This window comes from Lutjanus erythropterus, chromosome 3 (genome assembly GCF_056507025.1).
Source record: "Lutjanus erythropterus isolate fLutEry1 chromosome 3, fLutEry1.hap2, whole genome shotgun sequence".
In the NCBI taxonomy this organism is placed as follows: Eukaryota; Metazoa; Chordata; class Actinopteri; order Lutjaniformes; family Lutjanidae; genus Lutjanus; species Lutjanus erythropterus.
In genome coordinates, this window is record NC_139319.1 from 18,027,665 (window position 1) to 18,051,038 (window position 23,374).

Below are 23,374 nucleotides of genomic sequence, written 5' to 3' on the forward strand. Positions count from 1 at the left end.
CTATCTAGCTAGGTTAGCTAGATAGTAGCTAGATAATAGCTAGACCTTTTAGTCCCAGGAACTACTTTTCAAAGAACTGCTTAACTGCTCACTGTTGCATGCTTTCTTCTGCAACACCATACTGATGTGTTGAAGCACATTGAAGCTGCAGATTTTTTGAGACATTTTCTTTTATTATTGTATATTTTATTTTAGAAATGCACAGTTTAATCTATTATTGTATGACTGTTTTTAATTAACATTCTTCTGTCTTTTATTAGTTTACTATTATTTTGTAGTGAGGGCTTACGTTTTTCATACAATTGTGCTTGTTTAATCGGTGTGACAGTAAGAGTACCATAACATCTTAAATCTAGAAAAAAAATGTGACTGAAATAAAATGCTGACTTCAGAAGTGTTTGGTGCCACAAGCCCCATTTGCAAAGTTTCTGTACTTTCTGTACATCCTCTTGAGCAAGTACTTTTTGAGGGTAAAATAACATCTGCAAAACTTAATTTAGACCCTGTTCCCTGTGGTGGAAAATGAGTACTCTGAGCATACTCAGTACCTCCAAAGGGTCCAAGTCCCCAAGGAAAGCAAGTGCGGTGCAAACGCAAACCTCTTCTGGAGTCTCGGCTGGTTGCCTGGCAACCTCACAGTGACAACAGGACTTAGGGAAGTCACTGCTCCTATGTTGGGACAAGCTCTAGTGTGACTGTTGTTTTGGAACTTCTGCCACATGTTACCAGTTTCAAAAGTGAAAACTCAACAAAAATTTAACATCTAAAAAAAGGAAATTCATTGTCTTCAGTGGCAGATTTCCCTCCCGACATCCAAACTCCAGCTTTTGAATTGACACTAAACTAGCTCTTTTAACCATTTTAACTTTATTTTCTCTCACTTAAGTTTCAGCAAGTCTGGGCTGAGCCTCTTGTCTTCGTCTGGAGCCATGCATTAAATCTTTCTATTCATCTTCATTGTGTCTCTAGTCTGAGAAAGGCTTCATGTTTCTGATGCACATCAATAAGACCAGACCTGGTTAAACCTGGCAGTGTGTCCCTGACAGCTCCTTCCCTCCCAGCAGCACATGTTCCCCTGCCGCGAGACACACTCGCTATTTTTCTTCAAGAGCGCACAGCCGATTTGGAGCCGGGGGTTAGGACCCTCCCTCACTCACGTTTGTTATTCCTAAGCCAAGCCCTGGTCACGCAATGTTTATCAGATTGCCTCAAACAGCCATGCAGAGTGTGGCACCAGATGAACGTGAAAGCTGTGTCCATGAAGGAGAGCAGCAGCGCCTGGCCCACGTGGTTCTGAATCGCATCAAATTTTCCAATTTGTCCAGGTTGAAAATAGGACGGTCTTTTCATATTTCTGTCATGAATAGTCTCACAATGTTGGATTACTGGTGTGGTGTCATTTAAGGTTTTATAGTCAGGGCAGATTCCTGATACATGAGTGTCAAACTTGGACACGACACATGGGATGTGTTTCAAATTCAAATACTCAAATTTCAAAGTGTTACTGCTCTTAAAGCAAAATGATAATAAAAACTTGTGCAATATTATGATACAGTAGGAGCAGTTTAGCCCTGAAAGGTTTTTGTGACTTTGCTAAAAATGAAAATTGCTAAATCTACAAAAACAAAACAGCTTGTAAATTCTCTGCACCCGAGGATTTAATAGTAAATCTGCCATTCGGTTTGCCCTGAAGTCACGTCTGCAGGGAAATGACCACCTGACTGTTCTCACGTGCAGAGTACCACGGGATGATTTGTGTCTGATCTCTGGCCTTCCCTCCCCCCCTCCTCTTCTCTCTCCATCAGTGCCAAAACAAAGCTAATGCAGAGGAGAGGAGAGAGGAAAAAAAAAGGGAACTTTTGCTCAGAAAGCTACACGCTGCTGAAACTGGAACAAGCTATTTAAACTGCTGACTTACACTCCAAGGTTACTGGGTACAGACCAGGCCTTTCTCACAGATGTGCTCACACTTAGGGCCTTGGAAAGAGAACAACCGTGAAATATCTCAAATCTGCAGCAGCCTGCGTGTGTCTAATGAAGGATAGTTGAAAAGCGGGGACCATGACCAGCATTCAGTGTCCACACACACACATACACACACTGTCCTGGTGACAGCAGGGACCGTCCAGGGCTCTGGGATTGTAGATCTATTGGTACACAAAGAGCTGCAGGGCCTGAGAAGGCGAGCCAGTGCAAACAACGGGCCCTCACCCCTCACTCACTGCACTGTTTAATGAGCTCGCTGCAGCCCGGCGCATTCCTCAACCCATACGCACAGGACCGAGTGGCTTGTCTGGCAAGGAGCCAAAGCCGCTAAACTAAGGTCGAAGGTCGTCAGAAACACCACGGCAATGTTTCCTCTCACTGCCAGAGCTGACTCGGTTTGTTCCCCGTCAGGTTTAAAGAAAAGAAAATGCTATCCTGGGCCTCTGGTGGTGTTTTGACTTGAGCCCACAAGACATCGGCACGAAGGAGTCACTGCATCGTCTGCTCAGCTCTGAGCAGGCATAATGATGACTTAATTTCACAATGTAATGAGTCAATTTGTCATTCAGCGTCTCCAAAATAAAGAGGATCTAAACTGTGTTTTTAAGGGCTTAAAGGATAATTCCAGCTCTTTACCTCTTGGATCTATTTTCATAGTTTTGGCCATCTTTCTCATCACTTGAAATAACACTGCACTCATCTGTTGAACTGCTGAGATCTGGAAACACAACAACATCACTCAAAAGAAGTCGGACCTACTTTATTTTCCTCTGCAATTAGGGATTATTACCAACATTTCGGATGTGCTCACTTTAGGTTTTACCTCCAAATTAAGTGGTTTGCCTTTGTTTTCACAACCTGTAGGTTTGTTTAAAGCCTGTACAAACATCTGGCTGCTAGTGTTTCTCACCCCATCAGACCTCTTTTCTACTGATATTAGTTTTTCTAGACATCAACAATTAGTTTCTGGAGTACAATCTTACCATTACAAATAGAAACAATGCAATGCATACACGACACTCAAGTTATAATGTGAACCTGACTTAAACTAAAGGGATAGTTCAGATTATCTGAAGTGGGGTTGTATGAGATACTTTTCAATAGTCAGTGTGTTACCTACAGTAGATGGGTCACAAAGTCTTTTCTGATGGGAAACTGCTGTTACTTATTGCTGATTCTGCCAATGGAGTCTGGTTTCCTTTGGAGAGAGCAATATTTGGTTTATATACCAGCAGTTTATCGCCCGAAAAGGCTGTCTGACAGCAAGGTAAAAATATTCTAAAGATAGCGTACACTTAAAACCATACGAACTTTTGTAGATGGCTCTTTTTCATGTGGCTACAGTACATTTTGTTGCTGACCCTGTCGACAGAAGTACATTGCTTAGCTTCCTACATAGGAACTGGGGGCAGGTTGATTGCTACCTTCTGTAGGCAACACACAGATTATTGATAAGTACCTCATGCAACCCCACTTCAAATAATCTGAATTATCCTTTTAAGTTTCTTCCTATCCCTTAAAAAAACCATCATATTGTTTGTTCATACTCATCTGATAATCATTTAGTAACACTTTCATATGTTAAAAATCTTATTTTGTAGCTAAACTCTCAATTTAAAACCTTCCACTTATTTCTGTTTTTCTTGACTTTTGAAAAGAATCTTTCCAAAATGGAAACTTTATGCATCTGGCCTGTTGTTTACAGCATGGCTCTGTTATGTGAAGTGAAAGTGGGGGCTGCGTTGCGTGAGTGTGGATCACCATGTTGTGGTGGAGGAATTTGGGGTTGCCAGTGAAGTGGCTCCACATCTGGCTGGCAGGTTCCTGGGGAGTACGAGGCAGATGGAGGGATACTTAAGGCGGTGAGGGACCCTACTCAGGGGCCAGCCGACAAACACAACACACACACACACATACACTGGGCCTTTCAGCAGCCCTTCATCATTCTCCCTGTCACCCTGCTGCCCTGCCCTGAACATGTTTACATTTAACAGAGATCTGATGGTAGAAAAATAAGACGGCGCTGAAGCAGCTCATGTGAAACTGGCAGAGCAGTTCACCGCACTGCCCACGTCAGGGAGACAAGAGTCACACGGGGAGGCACAGGGAGACACGAGAGCCTTTTATCACGCTGATATAAATGTCAGTTGTCTGGGTTGAGCTGTATTTGTTTTCTGTCATCGCGGACGCCACACCCACCCACTGTGTGCAGTGACAACTGCGAGGCGAGACAGACAAATCCAAGTCCCCCATAAACAGCAACTCCTGATGGCAGGAACATGGAGCTCGTTCTCACATGACTCCGCTCTCACACGCAAGCAGCAAACAACCACAACAGCAGTGCAGACAGAGGGAGGAGCCTGCTTACTTCACTACTCATAGAATTACACTGAAGAATGAACTCTGCATGCTTTACTGGTGATTAAAGAACAGGAAACTGCAGAATTAGGCACTTTGTTGTTCTCTCGTTGTAGTAGTATTTCCACAAAACAAACTGGAATTTCCACTGGGCGTGCTTGGGAATGCCTAGTAATTGGATTCATTTGATTTTTTTTCACGTACTGAAACAATCCCCTGTGTGAGAGTGGATCATTACAAAATCCCTTTCTCAGCGCAACCAGTTTACACTGGTGTTAACAGAAAAACAGATGTCAAATAGATTTTAAAGAGGAGAGCGTGTGAGCAAACAGAGGGGGTGGGGGGTCAGAGTGAAGAAAAGGTCTCCCTGTGCATCCCTGAATCATTTCAACACAATGTCAAATGACAGACCTGGACATTAATTGCCTTCCGCTGTGTGCACTGAAAGGTACGTCTGCAAATGTTGGACGGACTAGCAGAGACAAGTTCAGCGAGCTCAATAAACACATTCCCCTGACACGCGGAGCTCCGCTTTTATAATGAATCCCTGCCAATGATTAACACACAGGAATCTAGTGGCATGTGAGACGATCCCAGCTTCCATGTTTACTGTAAGTTTGTCTGTTTACTTCTGAGGGGTTTCAGAGCAGTGGGGTGGGGTCCAATCTGAGGGTCTGGACCCATCTCTAGGCCACAAGATGAATCTGAAGAATGGTGTGATACTAAGCAGAAAAGGAGACATTTCTACATTATTCTATACATACTTCTATACAAAATTTGCTTATTTTATGGGACAAAGAATCATTTTAGGGTTCACAAGTCAGAAAGATTAAAAACAAAGGTGGAAAGTAAATAAGTTGAGACAAAAATGCCTGTTTTTGGACAATCCAGGAAATGAAATAACTGAGGTACTTCATCACATTAATGCAAAAATTATATTAACATCAAGTATTGCCATAATACATGCATTCATGGCCATGTGTAATGCATTTTGGCATCACACTGGTTTGTTGATTTTTCTGTTAATTTATTTAGTAGATAAGCCATTCCCAGACATTCCCACCTGGTTATTTTAAGAAAATTATTACATCACAAAAAGCACACAACTAAAGCTGAAACAACAATTAACTGATTAGTTCACTGACAAAGTACTTAAGTTTGATAACTGATTATTAATCATATAAGTAATTTTTCAAGCAAAAATTGCCAAACACTCCGCAGTTCTCAACAGTCCTGTGTGATAGTGGACTCAATATCTTCGGATTTTGCAACAACTTTTTTGTTTGTGCATCGTGGCACACTGCCTTTCCGACATCAAGACTGATTTCAGGCTAAATGGATGTGCAAATAACGCACACAAAAGACGAGTCCTCAGTGTATCCATCAGTGCTTATCATGCACAAGAGACGTAACTTGGGATGTGCACGATTAGTCGATTAGTCAACGCTGCTCACTTCACTAGTACTAGGCACCAGAAATACTACTCAGTTAAACTAACTGTTAATATTTTATTAATGTACAAAGATTCTTGTTTATGGCATCTATTTGGCAGTATTTTGATTTTGAAAATTAAAATAAGGTATGTAGGTTGTGGCAGAATGAGCTGGCATATAACCATTCAACCAGAGCAATGAGTAACCACGTTCAGCACAGGCATGTGGACGTAAACCTGAAAGGAGAGCGTGCTGCTGGTGCTAGCACTGCTAACATTAGCCACATTGGACAAAGCAATATGACATCGTTTTGTGAATGTATTCTTAGTTTTGCACCAGTCGACTAGTCTGAATCTAAATTTAATCTAAATTAGTTGTTTTTTGACGGATCCTTAGACGTAACAAGACGAAAATTACGTAAAAGATGTGAACAACGAAAACAGACAGGGGAGGGTGACTTGACCCCAGAAAAAAAGGCGAGGTTCAGTTAGTTTTGCACAGAAAAAAAGAAAAGTTTAATTAGTTTGTCTATTTTTTTTTTTTTTTTTTACCAGAGTTTTAGTTTCTGTACCTCTTGCGTGGAGAATGAATGTACTTTGCCTCCTTTGGTTACAAACACGTGTTGTAGAATATAAAAATAAAACTATACAAGAGAGAATAAAGGATAGAGGACGTCACCAAACAGACGAATGACAGACTGCCTGCAGCTCCAACCCAATCTATCAATGCATAATCAAAAAAATTTTCTTTTGTGACTCCCTGCTTGCTGAATGTGGAGAGTGCTGCAGAGTGTTCAGCTAGTTCTGTGACCCCCATCTCCCCCCTAAACCGCCTCTCTTACTTAACTCTGCATTCCAGCGTATGTGTGCATACTCTGCTGACCTGAATTTTAGGCTGCCTGCTCAACACACAGAGCGTCCATGTCCTACACTCCCTCCCTTCAGCAACATTCAAGAATGTCTCCACGTTGTCCTCTTCTTCCTCAGGCTTACACAAGGCCTGAGGGACCGAACCATTAATGGTTCACTCGACTCACTCTCCTCCACGGCTCTCCTCCATTTTTCACTTCTTTCTTTAATTGTCTTTCCTCGCCCTTGAAACCCACCCCAAAGCTATGCATGCACCTTGTTAAAGTGCGCCTTGTTTTTGGGAGCATCAGCTGCTTTGTGGCGGTGAACCAAGTTTACTGACACAGAAAGGTGGTGTACCCTGCAGCAGTGACACCTGAGAGGGAGCATGAACGTTCCCACCTAAATGTAGGTCTGCACATTCTCCAGTATCTGTGTGAGTGCACAAAAAACCAGTAAAGATCATTCACAGGCTCTGCAGTCATGGCCGGGCTTGACCTGGCAGCTTCTCGGCGGCCGGTGACCTCAGGGTGGAGAAATTCCACATGTGACCTCTGCTGCTGACCTCCAGCTGTGCAGCCACTTTCTGCTTCTTTGTTCACATACAGCCTCTCAAGACTTACAGCCCAGACTGCCCTGAGGCTACGTCCACCGACTTCAGTAAATGTATAACAGTTTGGACTAGCCCAGTCTGTCGTAAGGTTGGGCAATATGACGAAATACATCAGGAGAGGACAGAAATGTGTCAACCGTCAGAGATTCTGACACACAAAGATATCCCTTTAACACATCTGGGCGTATTTCTCCAGAGCAGGACGACTTTATGGCAGTTATGCTGTGCTGTGAATATACTGGATTTGTAAAATTAACTTTAAGTGCAATTAAACATTAAATAACAATTAAATATTAAAATGTAAAATTTTTGATAATCAATTAATTGCTTAAGTAGTTTTGCAAACAAAAAATCACTAAACGCTCCCTAATTCCATTTTCTCAGTTTCTGTATTTTTGTCTTGTGTGACAGTAAACTCAATATTTTTGGGTTTTGCAACACAAGCAATTTAGAAACATCAACTTGGACTCTTTTGATGGACTTTTTCTCAACTTTCTGACACTTTAAAGACAAAAACATTAAAGGAACTATGGGTAATTTTCAGAAAATCACATGCATCTTCACACTCTGTAGACACAAGCGATTATTTTGGGCCAAAAACACTGAAGTGACATACACGAGACTGAATGTGACAAACCAGCATCCTGTTGGGAGATGAGGTAGGTAAATTTAGGCTTGTCGTATTCTGAACGTTAGCTCGTTAGCTAGCGCACTGTTGGTCCTGTTGAGAAGCTAAAGAGAGGCAAGGAGGAGTTTACATAAACTTCATATCCTTTCACAGTTGTTTTCCTGGAAAGTCCTTCTCAAGTTATAGGAAACTGAGAAAGTCACATAGTTCACACAGTACCTTTAAGAAAATAATCTATAGACTAGAGCTGAACAATATGAGTAACAATAGAGGTAATGATAAATTTTACGTCACTATTCTTATTTTGATTAAAAGAACATTTTCAAATGACTATGGTGTGATTCGTTATGCAGGAATCTGTACCTAATGAAATTTTGTAGAATCTGATGAGTAGGACAGGACATCTCTGCCTCACACATTCATCAATTTTAAAGTTTTTTGACACACATTTTGCCTTTAACAAATATTGCACCACCTGCGATTTTAAAATTGCCATTGCCTGCAACAGACTAATTAAATTAGTCGACTAAAGTAATGATTAATTGCAGTACAACATTTCTATCGCAACATAAAAATATATGTCCCTTGATTTTATCCACATGGCAGACCTCAAGTTCACTCTAACATTACTTAACATTCACTGATTTAATGCTGAACATACTGTACGTCGCGCTACAACATGGCCTGCATGTTCCTTAATGATTAGACCATGTACAGAACATCATTCATTACTCTGCTTTATTAGCTGCCCATGCAAGCTAGTACTCCAGGTCACCACACACACAAGGAATGTAACTGACAGTGTGACATTTCAGGAAGTTAAGTACAAAAACCCCGCGTGCAGTCATGTGAGCATGTGAACACCACACCAAAACCCAAACTGAAAGCAATAAATAAACTATCCACTTTGTTTACACGGGTGCCTGTAAGAGAGAAACATGAGATTTAAACTTCATTCAGAATGTATCCATTTTTAAAAGCAGGATGTCGACATAATATGACCCTATCTTAAACCATGTTCACAATGGCCGTGCAGTTTATAATCCACATTAAAATGTAGATTAACAGGATTAACAGGCCCATCAAAGCCCGGCCTGTCACAAAAGATTTATACCTCAAAAGTAGAGAAACGTGTACAGATGAGATTTGGCAAGAGGACCAGTAAAGAGTGATAAAGGAGGCCCTCTGTGAGAGGAGGGAGCGCTGCCTTTCACCTCCTTACCGCCTCAGGTTTCTGCTGACTCAGGCACTTTTAGGGGCCGAAAAAGGAAAGCCAGAGAAGGAAAAAAGATGACCGAAAAAACAGATGTGGTCTCCAGAGAAAGGAGACAAAGAGCAGAAGAGGTGAAGTAACAGGGGTGTGTGGACGGCTCTCTCTCCCACCAACACGCTGCCATAACTCAAACAGCTCAGTGAGTGTGTCCACCTCAGGCCTATAGACACACACACACACACAGGAGCTTCACTGGAGGGGAAAGAGTTCCTCAAAGCCAAATAAGTCATTCATCACAGCTGGGAGTACAAGACACTGGGAGAGTAAATTTAATTAGAGAGAAAGTTAGACCGTGACAAACTGAGTGGCTGCTCCTGTGGCCATGAAGTGCATGTAAATTTAAAGTTAAGTTCAATAGGTGTCACACAGTTACTGCTCAGTATCTGCGGTATTGTAAAAGAAACTTTGAGAACCATTCTGAGTGATCTCAGAAATGAAACCGAGAGCACCTGACAGCTATGGGTGGTGTCCATGTCTGCAGAGGTAAAAATAGAGCTGCAAATCCTTGTTTCAATTGAGGGAAGCAGCGCAAACATACCAGACACTCATGGCCTTAAGACACTGGACTCAGATTTCCTGTAAACAGGTGATATGTGGGAAAAAAAAACGTTGAATAGTTTCGTAATCTCTTCGCATTTCTAGAAAAGGAAACTTGTGGCGTGGACGAGTCGTCATAGGCGTGATCGAGAGCAGTTGAAGTCAGAAATGGGAAGGAAGCAATGCCAGTGGAGACCAACCACACACACACGCACACACACAGTAGCATTTGGTTGCACAGAGACGTCAAGCTGATGCTCTGCAGCTCCGTCCTGTGCCAATGCAATGATGATGAGAGCGAGAAAAAAAAAAAAAATACAGCAGAGCCATCCTAAAGATGGGCTGTACAGAGCTGTCACAGCCACACTCGGGCTGCAGCAGATAAGCAGGTTGTGTCGGGACGGGCGACCCAGTGGGACACTGCTGGCACCCACCCAGACGTCTCACTCTGATAACAGGACACAAATATATGCAGGGTGCCTCCTGAACGGCTGCCAAAGCAGCAGTCGGTTTCATGAGAGACACCTAGCATGTGAAAGAACCAGCCAGTGAGCCTAATGTCCTCAGGAAATGGATAAATTTAGACAAAAAGCTGTAACATTAGACGCTGACACTGGATTAAAGGTTCTGTATTCTGTACAGGGATTTATTCACAGAATGTGGCAGATAGAGCTGCAATGATTAATCGTTAATTAATCAATCATCAAATTAATTCCCAACTATTTTGATAATCAGTTAATCTGTTTACATAATTTTCCAAGAAAAAAAGAAAATATAATTCATTCATAAGTATGTTTTCATTAGTGAATGTTCTCATAAACTGTCAAAAAAAAACATAATTTCAAGGCAAGTGCGTTCACTAGATTTTTGAGTTTTGAATCAAACTAAAACTCCCAAATTTTGAAATAAACAAAACAAAGTTTTTCTGACCTAAAATGTTTTGTTGGGATAATTTATTTTTTTCTTGAAAAAAAACTTCAATAAACTTGAATCTTTTAAGTTTAGAAACTCAAAAAAATGTACTTCAAAAACTGTTAACAGTGAGCGGTGAATCTGATTCATCATTATTTGGGTGCTTTAAAAATTAAATGGTTGCCATTTAAAATATTAAATTATTAACCATTATTCACTTTCACATCAGTGGGTTTACTCATTAATTTTTTAAATATAAGTTTTTTGGAGGTTTGAAACTCAAAGATTTAAATTTATCTAAACATAACATCCTACATAACATCACGTATCAGTTACATCAGCCGTACTTGCAAGATAGCATTAACAGACCAGTATTTGCCTTCACAATACTGTCAATGCCTTCTGGCATCTAAACCAGACATTCATCAGTCACCTTGTCTACCACGTGAACGTACAGCACAAGGATGGCTCTGTGCTGCACCGGCGTGAACCAAACACACCGACACATGACCAAACAAAGACGGTGAGTCAGGGCTCAAACAGCAGCACCTCCCTGGAGTGGCGTTTGAGGGCGTGAGGGAGGTCGAGCTTTTTAGAAATGATACAGGACTGCTGAAGATTAGACTGAAGCTCGGAACAGATGCTCATTAAACTGGTTGAACAGGACTGCTGAAACAGGACCTTCGGTTTTCTTATGAATCAGCAGCAGACAGACACAGAGATCAACCGAGGACACTGAACATAGTAGCATAGCAGCAGGGCTGGGACTAATCAAATATTTGCTTTGAATCGCTCTCTTGATTTTTTTTCAGATATCAGTAAATTGTTTGGTCTCTAAAATGTAAGAAAACGTTTGGCACTTTCAGACCAAACAGTTTTGGGGACTCTCTGAGAGGAACTGTGCACTGGAGGGCTCCCGAGGAGCTACACACCGTCCAGGCCTTTTTTTCTGCACAGCATACAACAACAACAAGATGAGCTCAATAAAGTCTGGACTTCACTTTCAGTCCATTTGTCCATGTTTTGTTCCATTTTTTAAGGCTACTGTTACGAGCTGTTCTTTACATGCCTAACATTTTTTATGGGTTTTCAAAAACGATGGTTACCAGGGCTGAATTGGCTCACGTGTTAAACCAATCAATTTACTCTTACATCTGAAACAAATATCCATAAACGTACTTCACTCAAGGTTACTCTTGTGCTAGAAGAGCACTTACTCTGAAATAGGAACTAGAGTCCCTCAGAACTGTGTTCTAAGAGCTGCAGTCGTTCCCAGTTCTTGCAAGTCAGACACAAAAAAGGAGGGGGTTCCTCCAACTGTCCTTAAAACTATAAAATTCAATTACTGAAAAAGGCCTATTGCACGTTGTGAGAGCACAAGCCGATGTCATCCAAGTGCTTATTTGTCCAACCAATAGCCAGAAAACTAAAAGATATTCAATATCCTTGATACAAAACTGAGAAAATCTGCAAAAATCCTCACATTTCTGTCGCAAAAACCATCAAATGTTTGTAATATTTGCTTGATAAATGACTTACATGAGCGTCAAAATTGTTCTTGAACAATTTCCTGTTGGTCAATTTAGTTTCGCAACTATAACTAACGGTAGAAATGTGTCCACCAGTAGAGATTTGGAAATACCAATCCACTGTGGGAGCTATACCTTAGTGTCTGTGCTATATATTTAGGGCAGGCTATGTAGCAAATCAGAGCAGGATTCTGGCATGATCTCGCCAGTTCAGCTCCCTCGAAAGGTCCTGTGATTTAGGCTGTAGGTTTGCTTTCCACGCTCTCACATGACATGAAAGCAAAAGTTGCTCACGGTAATGCACCTCTAAGCTGGTTCGTCAACCGCCACCTAGCCCACCATCTTGGATGTGACTCGGCACAGCACCATAGAAGTGGCAATGGAAATGCAAATCAGCGTGGCATGGTTTGACCCAGCGTGGTCAAAAGCACCAGTGGAAGGCCCCATGAGTGCACGTGCACTGTGAATGATCGTGCTAAAGCCTGAAGTCAACCTGTAACGGCTTGTTCACACTACACGCTTGAGCAGTGCGTGACGGCGCTGTCACTGAACTGCTGCGGCTCGGACACGCTGTGGTGTCCACACAGGCAGCCTTTCTGCTGCGAGGCAGCTGCTGAAAGCCCGGTCTTTCTACAGAGTTTGCAGACAAGTATGAAGAGAAGAAATTATTTCTTTTCTGAAGGTAATCAGTGATTTTCGGCCTCGTTCAGAGAAGGAGGGAGAGAGAAAAAAAGACAATAAAAAAAACACTTCCCTGCTCATGATTTTTTTCATATCTGTGACATATTGTACAAATGTAGACAATGAAACTGTAGTGAGAGGTGTCCTGTTGCTGATATAATGCCGATATGACTGTCAACAGATTATTTTCAATGTGTATCTTTGCCAAAAACTGCATCCATTACGCTAAAAAAAAAATTGGAAGCGTGGCTGCGTGGATACTCTAACCTGTTAATATGGGTGCACACACACACACAAATACACACACACACACAAACACACACACACACTGCTCAAGCATCTAGTGTGAAAAAGCCATAAATTGGAGTAATGACGGCGTAATTTGAGGCCACGGGTCCAGACATGGATTGAATCAGGATGTATTATGTTGCAAAGGACCACAATGCTGCCTGGTTACCGCATGACCTGTCATTACAAATAAGTAGGTTGAAAATCTTCCATACAAATGGTCATGGATGAAAGAAAAATGACGGCAGGAGAGTACATTTAAATAATGACTAATGCATAACTAGTCATGAAGAAACAGTGCAGTGTGACTTGCAGAGTATTTAAACACACTTTCATTTATCTAGGCTCTTGCATCATGGCCAAAGGATGGGTAAATAAGTAAGAGAATATGCATGTTTTACCGTTACAGTCATGACACTGCACTGGAAGTTAAAAAAAAATGTCTTTTCTAGAGACTTGTGGCTGTAGTGATGACAAAGGAAGTGAGTAAACTGATTATGGAACTCCTTACTGGCACTTGCATTTGTCGGTTTGACTGGACGGACGTCACATTGTTGGTAACCAACCACGCCCGTCGTCGGACATGAGGTAACTGTTGTGTCTCAACACCTGCAGTGTAATAATCAGCCGGGGCCTTCCCTCTCTATCTGTGTCTGCTCTCAGGTCCTGGGAGGAATATGTCTGCACTTGTTTCCCTCTCTGTGCTACACACATCCATTACTCACTCACTCCCAGACATGTGACTGGCAAACCCCAATCCCTCAGCGTGGTGGGTGACAGTGTGTCACGCACACGCAGCCTAACACGCCCATCTCAGCCTCTGCTCACATGCTGATAGTCACATCAGCTGTTTGTTAAATCCTCCGTGGCAGGCAGTTTTTTTGAAAGAATCAGCTTTGGATGACCTTCATGCAAAAAAGCACAAGAAAAAAAAATGTTTTGCTACTTTAACTGAACATTTTTTCCCTAAAGCTGCTAAGCTTTGTTGTATCAAAGAGGGGCTTTTGCTTCCTGACAAGAAACCCCTTTGGATCTGTGAAGTCACTTCCCCTGTTGATGAAGTCGAAACAGAGCAAAAACAGACGCCTGTGCCTTTAATGAGCGAGGATATCACATCACTGATGAGCCTGCACCCCAAAAGGAGGAGAAAGAAAAAAACAATGTTTGTGAGCTGGAGTAAGATGCATGCTGGGGGGGATCAACGTGAGTGTCTGTGTGTGTGTGTGTGTGTGTGCTGTCTGTGGGTGAGGGCCAGATTCACCCCGCCTCCGTTCACAGCGTCAGTCTGGGCAGGATTATCACATTACTGACAGGATTCCCTTTCCATACAAGGTAACGAGTTTCATCCGTGAAATGGAGACAGATCTAATCAACATGAAGCTGCTCTTTGAAATCAGCTTATTATCCATTTTCAGACACGAGGAATTAATTGATTAAATCGCTTTGAAGATGACCTCTGAGCCGATCGGGTGCTTTTGACTGAGAGGAAGCTATTTGACGTTTGCCTTCACTCAGTACGATAGGAACTCAAGGGTGCAGCTGGGCAAAGACGTGCATGCAAATCAGACAAACGTGAGCCACAGATGTCACCTTACCTGTGTTTCTCCAGCTCATTGTGCGACGATCTGGAAAAAAAAACAAAAAAACAGACAGACAAAAGACAAGGATGAGTGTCAGGGAAGGAAGTGTCAATCAACAATAAATATTTTTCCTCTTACATGGAGTGGCATTTATCCATCTAGTCTGTTTTGGTGTGAGTTGCAGATTTTTGAAGATATCTGCCACAGAGGTGCCTTCTTTTGAATATAATGGAATAAGATGGCTTATGGTGCTCAAAGTGCCTAAAAAAATACTGTATAAATAAATCCTACATGAAACTGCTCACAACAAGATCTGTGGATTATTTTGAGAAACCAGCCAACATCCCCAAAACCCGCACACCAAAACATCTAGATGGAAATATAGGACTACAAGCCAAAGGAAGATCTGCATTTTCTATTTTGTGTGAACTGTCCCTTTAAAATGCTGTCAGCTACTACACACAACCTTTAAATTACATGACATGACAAGTAGGATGTGGTTTAAAAAAATAATCCCAAGTTGAGGAGCCTGCTTTGTAAATGTTTTGATAAAAACGTAAGACAGATGAAAGCAAGAAGTTTGGGAGGAACAGCAGATCTGAGAAACATTCAGAAAAATAAAAATGTGTCACAACATCAAAGAACGGCATCGCTTCTTCTTTGCTTTTTCCTTTCTTTCTGCCTCCAGGTGGCTTTAGGGCTTTTGAGTGCTAGACTGGCTGTGCAATAAAGTTTTACAGAAGACAGAATATTATAACACAAAACAAGCCTTAGCTGCTGCTTATTCATTCTGATTTGCAGTGGAATTAAAGGGATAGTTTGGATTATTTGATGTAGGGTTATACAAGGTATTTAACAATAGTGTATTAACTAGTAGATGCCCCTAGTTCGAATAAGCAGAGAGGAGTGCCAGCACAGAACCTAAGCAATGTCCTGCTGCAGCAAAACACATTTTAGCCCAAAGAATCAGTATTAGTTTAAGAGTATGTTATATTTAGGATATATTCACAGCTTTACTTTGCCATCAGACAGCCTTTTCCAAAGGGAAACCACCGTTATACATGGCAAATATCGCTCTCTCCAAACAAAAGGTAAAATGTTTGATTTTGCCTGTGTAGTTTGGTTGGTTTGGAGAGAGCGTTATTGTATAGCATGTATTGCACGTATGACAGTGGTTTTCCTTCAGAAAAGGCTGTCTAATGGCAAAGTAAAGCTGTGCAAATGTTCTAAATATAACGTACACTTAAACTGATATTGATTTTTTTAGGTGGACATTTTTTAAGTGGCTAAAATGTTTGTTCATTGCTTGCCTTCCATGCTGGTGTATCTACTGTAGTTAATACACTTCCAATAAATACCTCACACAACACCGCTTCAAATAGGGTACAAACAAGTAGTCATGCAAAGTGTGCAAAAAGTGAGTTTTTAAAATCTTTTTTCCATGTCTGTGTGACATCTGTCAGAGAGCGTGCAGCAGAGCACAAAAATGACCCTGAGAGAGAGCACAGTATCTGTGACACTGCACAACAACCCCCCCTCTCAGCCCATCCGCCCGCTCTCACATATATACAAACAGCATGCACACACACTGCTGTTGTTGCCACACGCTGGACACGGGATAAAAACACACTCAGACGTCTGGAGGCCGAGACGCTGCAGAATTCCTCAGCATGTGGGCTATTCCAAGGAGAGCCCCTTATTCCTGATGTGCAGCCGGGAGCAGTAAGGCCACTGCAGTCCATCTGAAACAGGCCCTCTGTTCATGAGACCGCCATGGATACCACGGCAATAAAAACAAGAAACAGCAACAACAAAAGGCCAGACAGACAACAAGCCTTTTCAGATTTTCCGCTGTTTGAGAGCCCTTGTGCTCATGAAGCAGTGGTTCCCACAGCTGTGCCGAGGAGGCCGAGGCTTCTGCACAGCGACGCCGCTGCACCAAAAAAAAAAAAGGGTTACAGCTGACCGTGCAACTGGGATAATGTGGCGTCTGAAGAGAGAGCACAGGATGTTGCTCTGCTGCTAATAACCTGATCCAAAAAGCCGACAAAGAACTTTATTCCACCGTGGAGGAAGTTGTGCTATTCAGACCTGTACAAATTGGGGAAACGTCTCAGTCAAAGCATAGGGCATGACCAGGAAATCATACCGCGGCTTGCAGGGGAAGAGAATGCACACGGACCTGTAACAGCAGGTTAACACACACCTTTACATGTTATGTAAAAGAACGGTGTGGCATGCAAAAAGCTCTGCTGTAATAAACTTGGCCCTGATGATCAAAGGCCTTTAAATTAGCCTCATATGACCCTTTTTTATTGAACGTATCGCTGCCTAAGCTTGTCCTCAGAGGACCCTGTGTATGTTTTCCCACAATCACAGGAAAGAATTCAAGAATGCAAAAGAAGTTAAGCAGGGCTTTTCTTGTCATCTGCGCTATTTATACTTTTAATTTCATATCTAGTGTGACAGGGAGGTGAAGCATTTTTGATTTAACAACAGTCTACGAGTAAAAAAGGAAACTCCAACAGGGTTTCTTCTTTCTGTGTGCAGAAATAGACTGTTTTTTTCACATGGCCTGAATATTGCACCATCGCAAAACATATTATCTGTTTTAATTTGCAGATTTGATCCTGATACTGAGCGCTATGCCACCAGTTTATGGTTCTACAAAGCAGATCATTGTGCTTTTTAACAGCCAACTTCTGTTCAACTAGTTTGGGTTCAAACATGAAACATGTTTTATTTCACTGCCCCCAGCATCCTGTCCATGCTTTAAGACACTGCAGGAGAGTATAAAGGGAACTGGGGAATTTGCCCCCAGTGTAGTCACAAGAAAAAAGAGGGAAAAGCAGGTCTAGTGCATGAAGCCTAGTGGGGCTGGTGTATGTCAGAGTGTGCAGGTATCTGTTTTAGCCACCACACCCACCTGCCACATCCCCATACACACCCTCCCTCACCTATGCACACACATGCAGATAAAATAATTGTGTCACTATGCCAGAAACTGAATGAAAGGAATGTGAAGAGACTTCATTCTCATTTGTGACAAACAGAAACAAATATCACTTTCAGACTACAGAAAGGAGAGTAATTATGATAGTGATACCACAGTTAACACGTTGTACGTGTGATGACGTAAGTCACTACAGTACCGAGGAAATCAGGCTCACTGTGCTTCCCTAAACTATTATTAGCCAACAGGAGGTTTTACTTTATTTCATTAGTTCTTGATGTAGCTGGGAATGGAACTGGACTGACTGGGAAACATTATGCAAATGTGTCTGGAAAGTTTCACCTAACTCACATTTATTACATTTCACAGATCGTTAACAGATAAAAGGGTTTACTGTTGCGCACCTGGAAAATGAATGATATAACATTTATTTGCATGTAGCTGAGGATGTAAAAGTCCCTAAGTTAGGGTCATGTGATGTCAAGAAGAAAAGGGATTCCTGGTGTGGGCGTGTCCCGGATTGATCCAATCAACTAAAACCCTCTTTCAGACCAACAAAGCGACGGACCATCAAGTCATTAGCAATTAGGGGTGAAAGAATTAGCCGATTAATCGATTAACTTATGTATGATAGTGAGCCGAATATCTTTCATACGACATCATAAGACATCATGCGTTTATAAGGCATTATAAAACTCTTTCTATAAATGTCATGCATGGCAACTTATAACAAGATTCACTGGGAATCATAAGCAGTAAACATAATGAATTGTAAGTTCAGTGCTCATAATGCTTTATAACTCCATGCCAAAGTGACAAGAGTGTTTGAGTTGTGGATTACATAGCATAGACCTAGCATTACTTAAGACTGTTATTAAGACACATAGAGAGCTACTCTAATTTATCAGAACAGATTATAAATTCTAAGTTTCTGAAATGTATTAGTGATGTTTATGAGACATGATTCCATTTCAAAAACTTATAACTTATAACTGTTATACTAACATTTCACTTTGACATGTTAGTATAAGGTGTACATAAAAAATACATTATGTCCACCACTAATACATTATAAACCTTGTTTTAAGTTGACACGCAAGACATTTAAAATGAGTATCACAAAGACTTATAAATGCATTATTGCCATGCAAATTATAGACATTTAGAGAGAGTTTTAAAAAGCTTATAAATGCATAATCTTATGAATATGCTTAAAATGCATAGACTGTCATATGACTGTCTCTGGGTTTTGGATGGATGCTTGGATATAACAAGGGATAAAGATGCCATTTTAGGCTTTGGGAAATTATAGCATGCATTTTTCAATTAAAAAAAACGATCAGCTAATCAAGAAAATAAGTGACAGATTAATCAAAAAATTGGCTCCTAAATTGAATCCTGCGAACCCTATAGTCTTGTTCCACTTGAGGTTTCTGCCTTTTAAAAGGAAGTTTTTCCTCACTACTGTTGCCTTGGTATTAATTGCAGCACTTGGTATTAAGTAATTGGAATTACTGAGTGTCTGTAAATAATATGATAAACAGTACAAGTCTAGACTTGCTCTAAATGAAAAGTGCCCTGATATAACTTCTGCAATGATTTGCCACTATACAAATAAAATTTAAGTAAAATTGAATTGAATTGACAGCCATGTTTGTGGCCCTCTGATGGAATAGCCCTTTAAATCTAAGGAATAACAATTAAACGTTAACCTGCAAACGTTTAACTGACCTTTAACCAGCCGTCTAAGGAGCCAAAGAGCAAGTTAGAACCGAAACTGAAACTTATGCAATGAGTTATTTTATGGCCGTGCAGCAGCAGTATGTCTGCAGACGGTGACAGCATGCGAATGGGGTCAAACCCTTACGTTAATTACAGTTTAATGAGGAGAGAATGACATACAATCGATACTCTGATCAAAAGCTTCGATCTGCAATGAAAACCGTCATGAACTCTGAGCGGGGAGAGAGCGGAGGACCCCTCCGTAAGGGACACTTTGATTTAGCATCAAAAACACAAACTAACCACATGAAAATAGAGGCATTTCAAAGATTTCCAGAGGTGATAGCCGTGTGAGACAGACAGGCTGCAGAAACGAAAGGTTACGTGCATGTCGAGTGTGTGTTTTCTCTCAGCATGGGTAGGGCTTTTTTTTTTTTTTAGGTGTGTGTGTGTGCGTGTGTGTGTAACAGAGAGGGAGTGGGAGCAGCAGAGTTGACAGTGTACGCGTGGCAGTGTTTATTGGAAAGACCAAAACAGAGAGCCCAGCCCAGGCAGCAGAAAGATGGCAGTGTGCATGAAAACAGCTCTCCTCCACTGCGTGTTTGTGTCTGTGTGTGCACTTATACCAGCATATAATAAAAAAAAGCGAGACTTATATTTACCTATTGTTCTGAGTTTTTCTGGAAATTGGCGAGGCTTTCGTTTTCTTTCTGGAAAAGTCGCTACTGTAGGGTAAAACAGACGCATAACCGTGCTCTGCCTCTATATTGAGAGAGAGGGGAAAAGAAAAAGCAAAATAAATGTTAATTATTGTAGTGTCTGCAATGTAAGAATTTAAAACACAATAGGCTGCCAATGAGCCATTTGAGGACATACTGAAACATGGGTGGCTAAATGTCATTTCAAGAGGAACAAAGCCTGATCGATCATCAATATAATCGCTTACAATACACCCATAAAGCCTTCAGTAAGGTCCATATATTAAATGATTAACGCTACGTGAGCATTTGTGAGCATCTGTCATTATGATACTGGCTCGTATTTTCAATGTCACACTTGTTTACTCATTTCCGAAGAGCTAATACAAAAAGAAGATGCAATCTGGCTATACACAACACATGTCCTGTATTAGAAATATTGCAAATACAGTTCATAAATACATGACACACTTAAAGTATTAAAATATAGCTATTCTTTCCTAGCATACAGGCTACAACTGGGTCCAGTTTGCACCCATCGCCTGGTCCGATTGTCTGTAAAGTGACATCATACCTGCACTATGGCAGGGCACGTTAAAACTTTACACATGATAGACATATTTAGCTAGCTGTCGTGTTAATGCTCCATTCACTAACTAGTCATTAGCTTAGAAATACTGTCAACTTGTCAGTTTAGCTTGAAATACCTCTGTCTCTTCTTTCCAAGTACTCTGCAGCCTCCAGCAGAATTAAAAGAGAATTAAGTTCCATCTTGTTGTTGTCTCGTTATATAAAAATAGAAGTAGTCTATTTACACAAATGTACAAGTCATGAAGCACTGGAATGGAAATGTTAAAAACTGTGTCAGAGCGATGTATGAGCGGTGCTATATTCAGTTCTGAGTCTTGGTGACTCCAAACTACAGGCAGTATCAACAGCACCTAACTAAAACTCAGGGAAGTGAGTGATCACGCGGTCGTCCAATCAGAAAAGCCGGTGGGCGGGCTCTCTGCGTAGGTCTTGGCCTATTAGCAGGCTGGGAACGGTAAAGTGCGATTTGATTGGCTTGACGATGTAAAAAGTCATCAGGGACATACCCTAGCAACAGCCCGAGCTGGCCGCCTCCTCCGTAGCTGATTGGTGTGACAGAGACTCATGCGGTGACTCATTGGTTGGGAGGAATTCTGGGCGTGTGTCATGGTTGAACTTGGAGTGTTGTTTTGGTTGCCAAATTTGATAACTTCTCAAAAGTATGCTTTTGGATTTGGACCGTGAAGTAAACTACATTCAACGGCCGTTCAGTCAACATGACCGTGTTATATACGTCAGCTATTTCCTCTGCGAGTGTGTGACATGGCAGAATCGCCCACAGACTTTGTATTTTGTGTTCGTTTCCTGTCCAAGTCATTATGAAAGTATTGAACGAAGCTGCAGAAACGAGTTCTTAAGATATAAAATGAGCCTTTGCCGTAGCGGAGTTGAGGAAAACACACTGAAAATTTAACTTGCAACACATTTTTCTCGAAAAGTTGCAAATTTGTTGCTCTAAAGGTCACAAGTAAGTCTCTTGTTTAGGCAGTGAAGTTAAGTCCTAAACTCTGCATTTTGAGTCCTAAGCAAGCCATTAGCATGTTTCACAAAGGGTAACCCCATTATAATATTTTTTAACAGAATTACAGTTAAAATAGTGGGGGAGAACAGGGACAATTGTAACAGGAGGCAGTTTTTACATACTCAATTCCTCCAATCAGAAACAAGTTAGAGTAAAGACACATGCTCAGTATATATGTTTCTTATATGAAAAGATGACTGGTGTATTTTAAGTAGTCTTTAAGTTATGAAGGAAAATGTAAAATGTCTGTTTGCTTATTTGCAATTGCAATAGGCAAGAATGACAAAAGGCAAAATATGCAATAATATTTTAGTTTATTGGCTTTTGGAGGACAGATGACATTCCAAGGCAAAAGGTTAAAATCCAACTGAAGTCACAAGTTACTGGTGTTGCATTCAAAGTCCAGTTTCAAGTCTTCTTACGATTTTGTCAAATCAAGTCTAAAGTCAGATTCATGACTCAAGACTGACTGAGGGCCAAGTCATGTGATTTGAGTCTACACCTCTGGTAGCAGCTACTTCTGGCTCCGGACTCAGTACTAGTGCCTCATTTGATGGGACAAATCTCATCAGAATGAAACCTAATGTTGCTTTATTGTCATAAAGAACTCTCAGCTGTGTAATATGTTTGAAACGTTGCCAAGTTTCACTTTGCAAGAGCAATAGAAGACTTATGAATATCTCAGCAGGAGTGCTTTCAGGGTATAAATGTGGGCTGATCTGCATGGCAGGCAGTTTATATTGCTAGCAGCCAGATGTTTGTTGGAGTACTTTCTGAAGAAATCACAAAGGCGTTACAATGAGGGAAGTGTGAGTGATGAAGAAAAGACCCTTGAGGACGAGAGCCACAAACATTGTTTTTGTTGTAGTTTCTTGGTAATAAGTGTCACACAGGATCCTCACGGGGCCTGTACTGCAGACAGTTTATCATAGATTGCAAGATTTCAGACGGTGTAAATTGGTGGTTAAGTCTGCTGTTGTCATGTGAACAAGTTTGCAAGAGGGATGTGTGACTAAAAAAAAACAAACTAAAATCTGTAAGGGTGTGTATTACTATTATTATTAAACACAAATGGGAATATATGTTGACACAGATGTATTACTGAACAGGCCTACTCACAAAATTACCACAGACACACAAATGTACTACAAAGACACTCAAAACAAGCACAAAGAGACACAAAAGTAAAACAAATACACATAAAAGTACCACAAAACAACAAAAAAATAGATACACGAATATTAAAGTGACACAAAATTACCACAAGGAGACATGAAAGTACCATACAGAGACATAAAACTACCATAAAGAGACACTAAATTACGACAGAGACAGAAAACTAGTTTTAAAAAAGTGACATTAAATTATAATAAAAAGACATAAAGCTACCACAATGAGACAAAAACCGCTACAAGGTGACACAAAATTACCAGGGAGACAGAAAAGTACCACAAAGGGACACTAAATTTGCACAAAAAGACATGAAACTAAAACACTGATACTAAATTACCATAAAGGGACATAAAACAACTGCAAAGGCACACAAAACTATCACAAAGACATACAAGCCACTACAAAATTACCACAAGGAGACATAAAACTACCAAAAGGAAACAAAAAAAAAACAACTACAAAGAGACAGTCACAACAGAGACACAAAAGTACCGTAAATAGACAGAAAACAACTATGACAAGAAATAAAAGTATTTCAAAGAGACACTAA

At 40.9% G+C, this 23,374-nt stretch overlaps 1 protein-coding gene across 1 annotated transcript in view; it reads right to left on the reverse strand.

Annotated features, from left to right (window-relative positions):
* mxd4 (MAX dimerization protein 4) overlaps positions 1-20,964 on the reverse strand; it is a 31,837-nt gene extending 10,873 nt beyond the window's left edge. Inside the window, exons 1-3 of the mRNA XM_084715249.1 lie at positions 20,747-20,964; positions 20,004-20,103; positions 14,682-14,711 (exon numbers count right to left, since the gene is read on the reverse strand). Of these exons, the coding sequence (XP_084571375.1) occupies positions 14,682-14,711; positions 20,004-20,103; positions 20,747-20,810 (194 nt within the window). The 5' untranslated portion in view covers positions 20,811-20,964. The remainder of the gene's footprint in view (positions 1-14,681; positions 14,712-20,003; positions 20,104-20,746) is intronic.
* Positions 20,965-23,374: the final 2,410 nt, after the last annotated feature.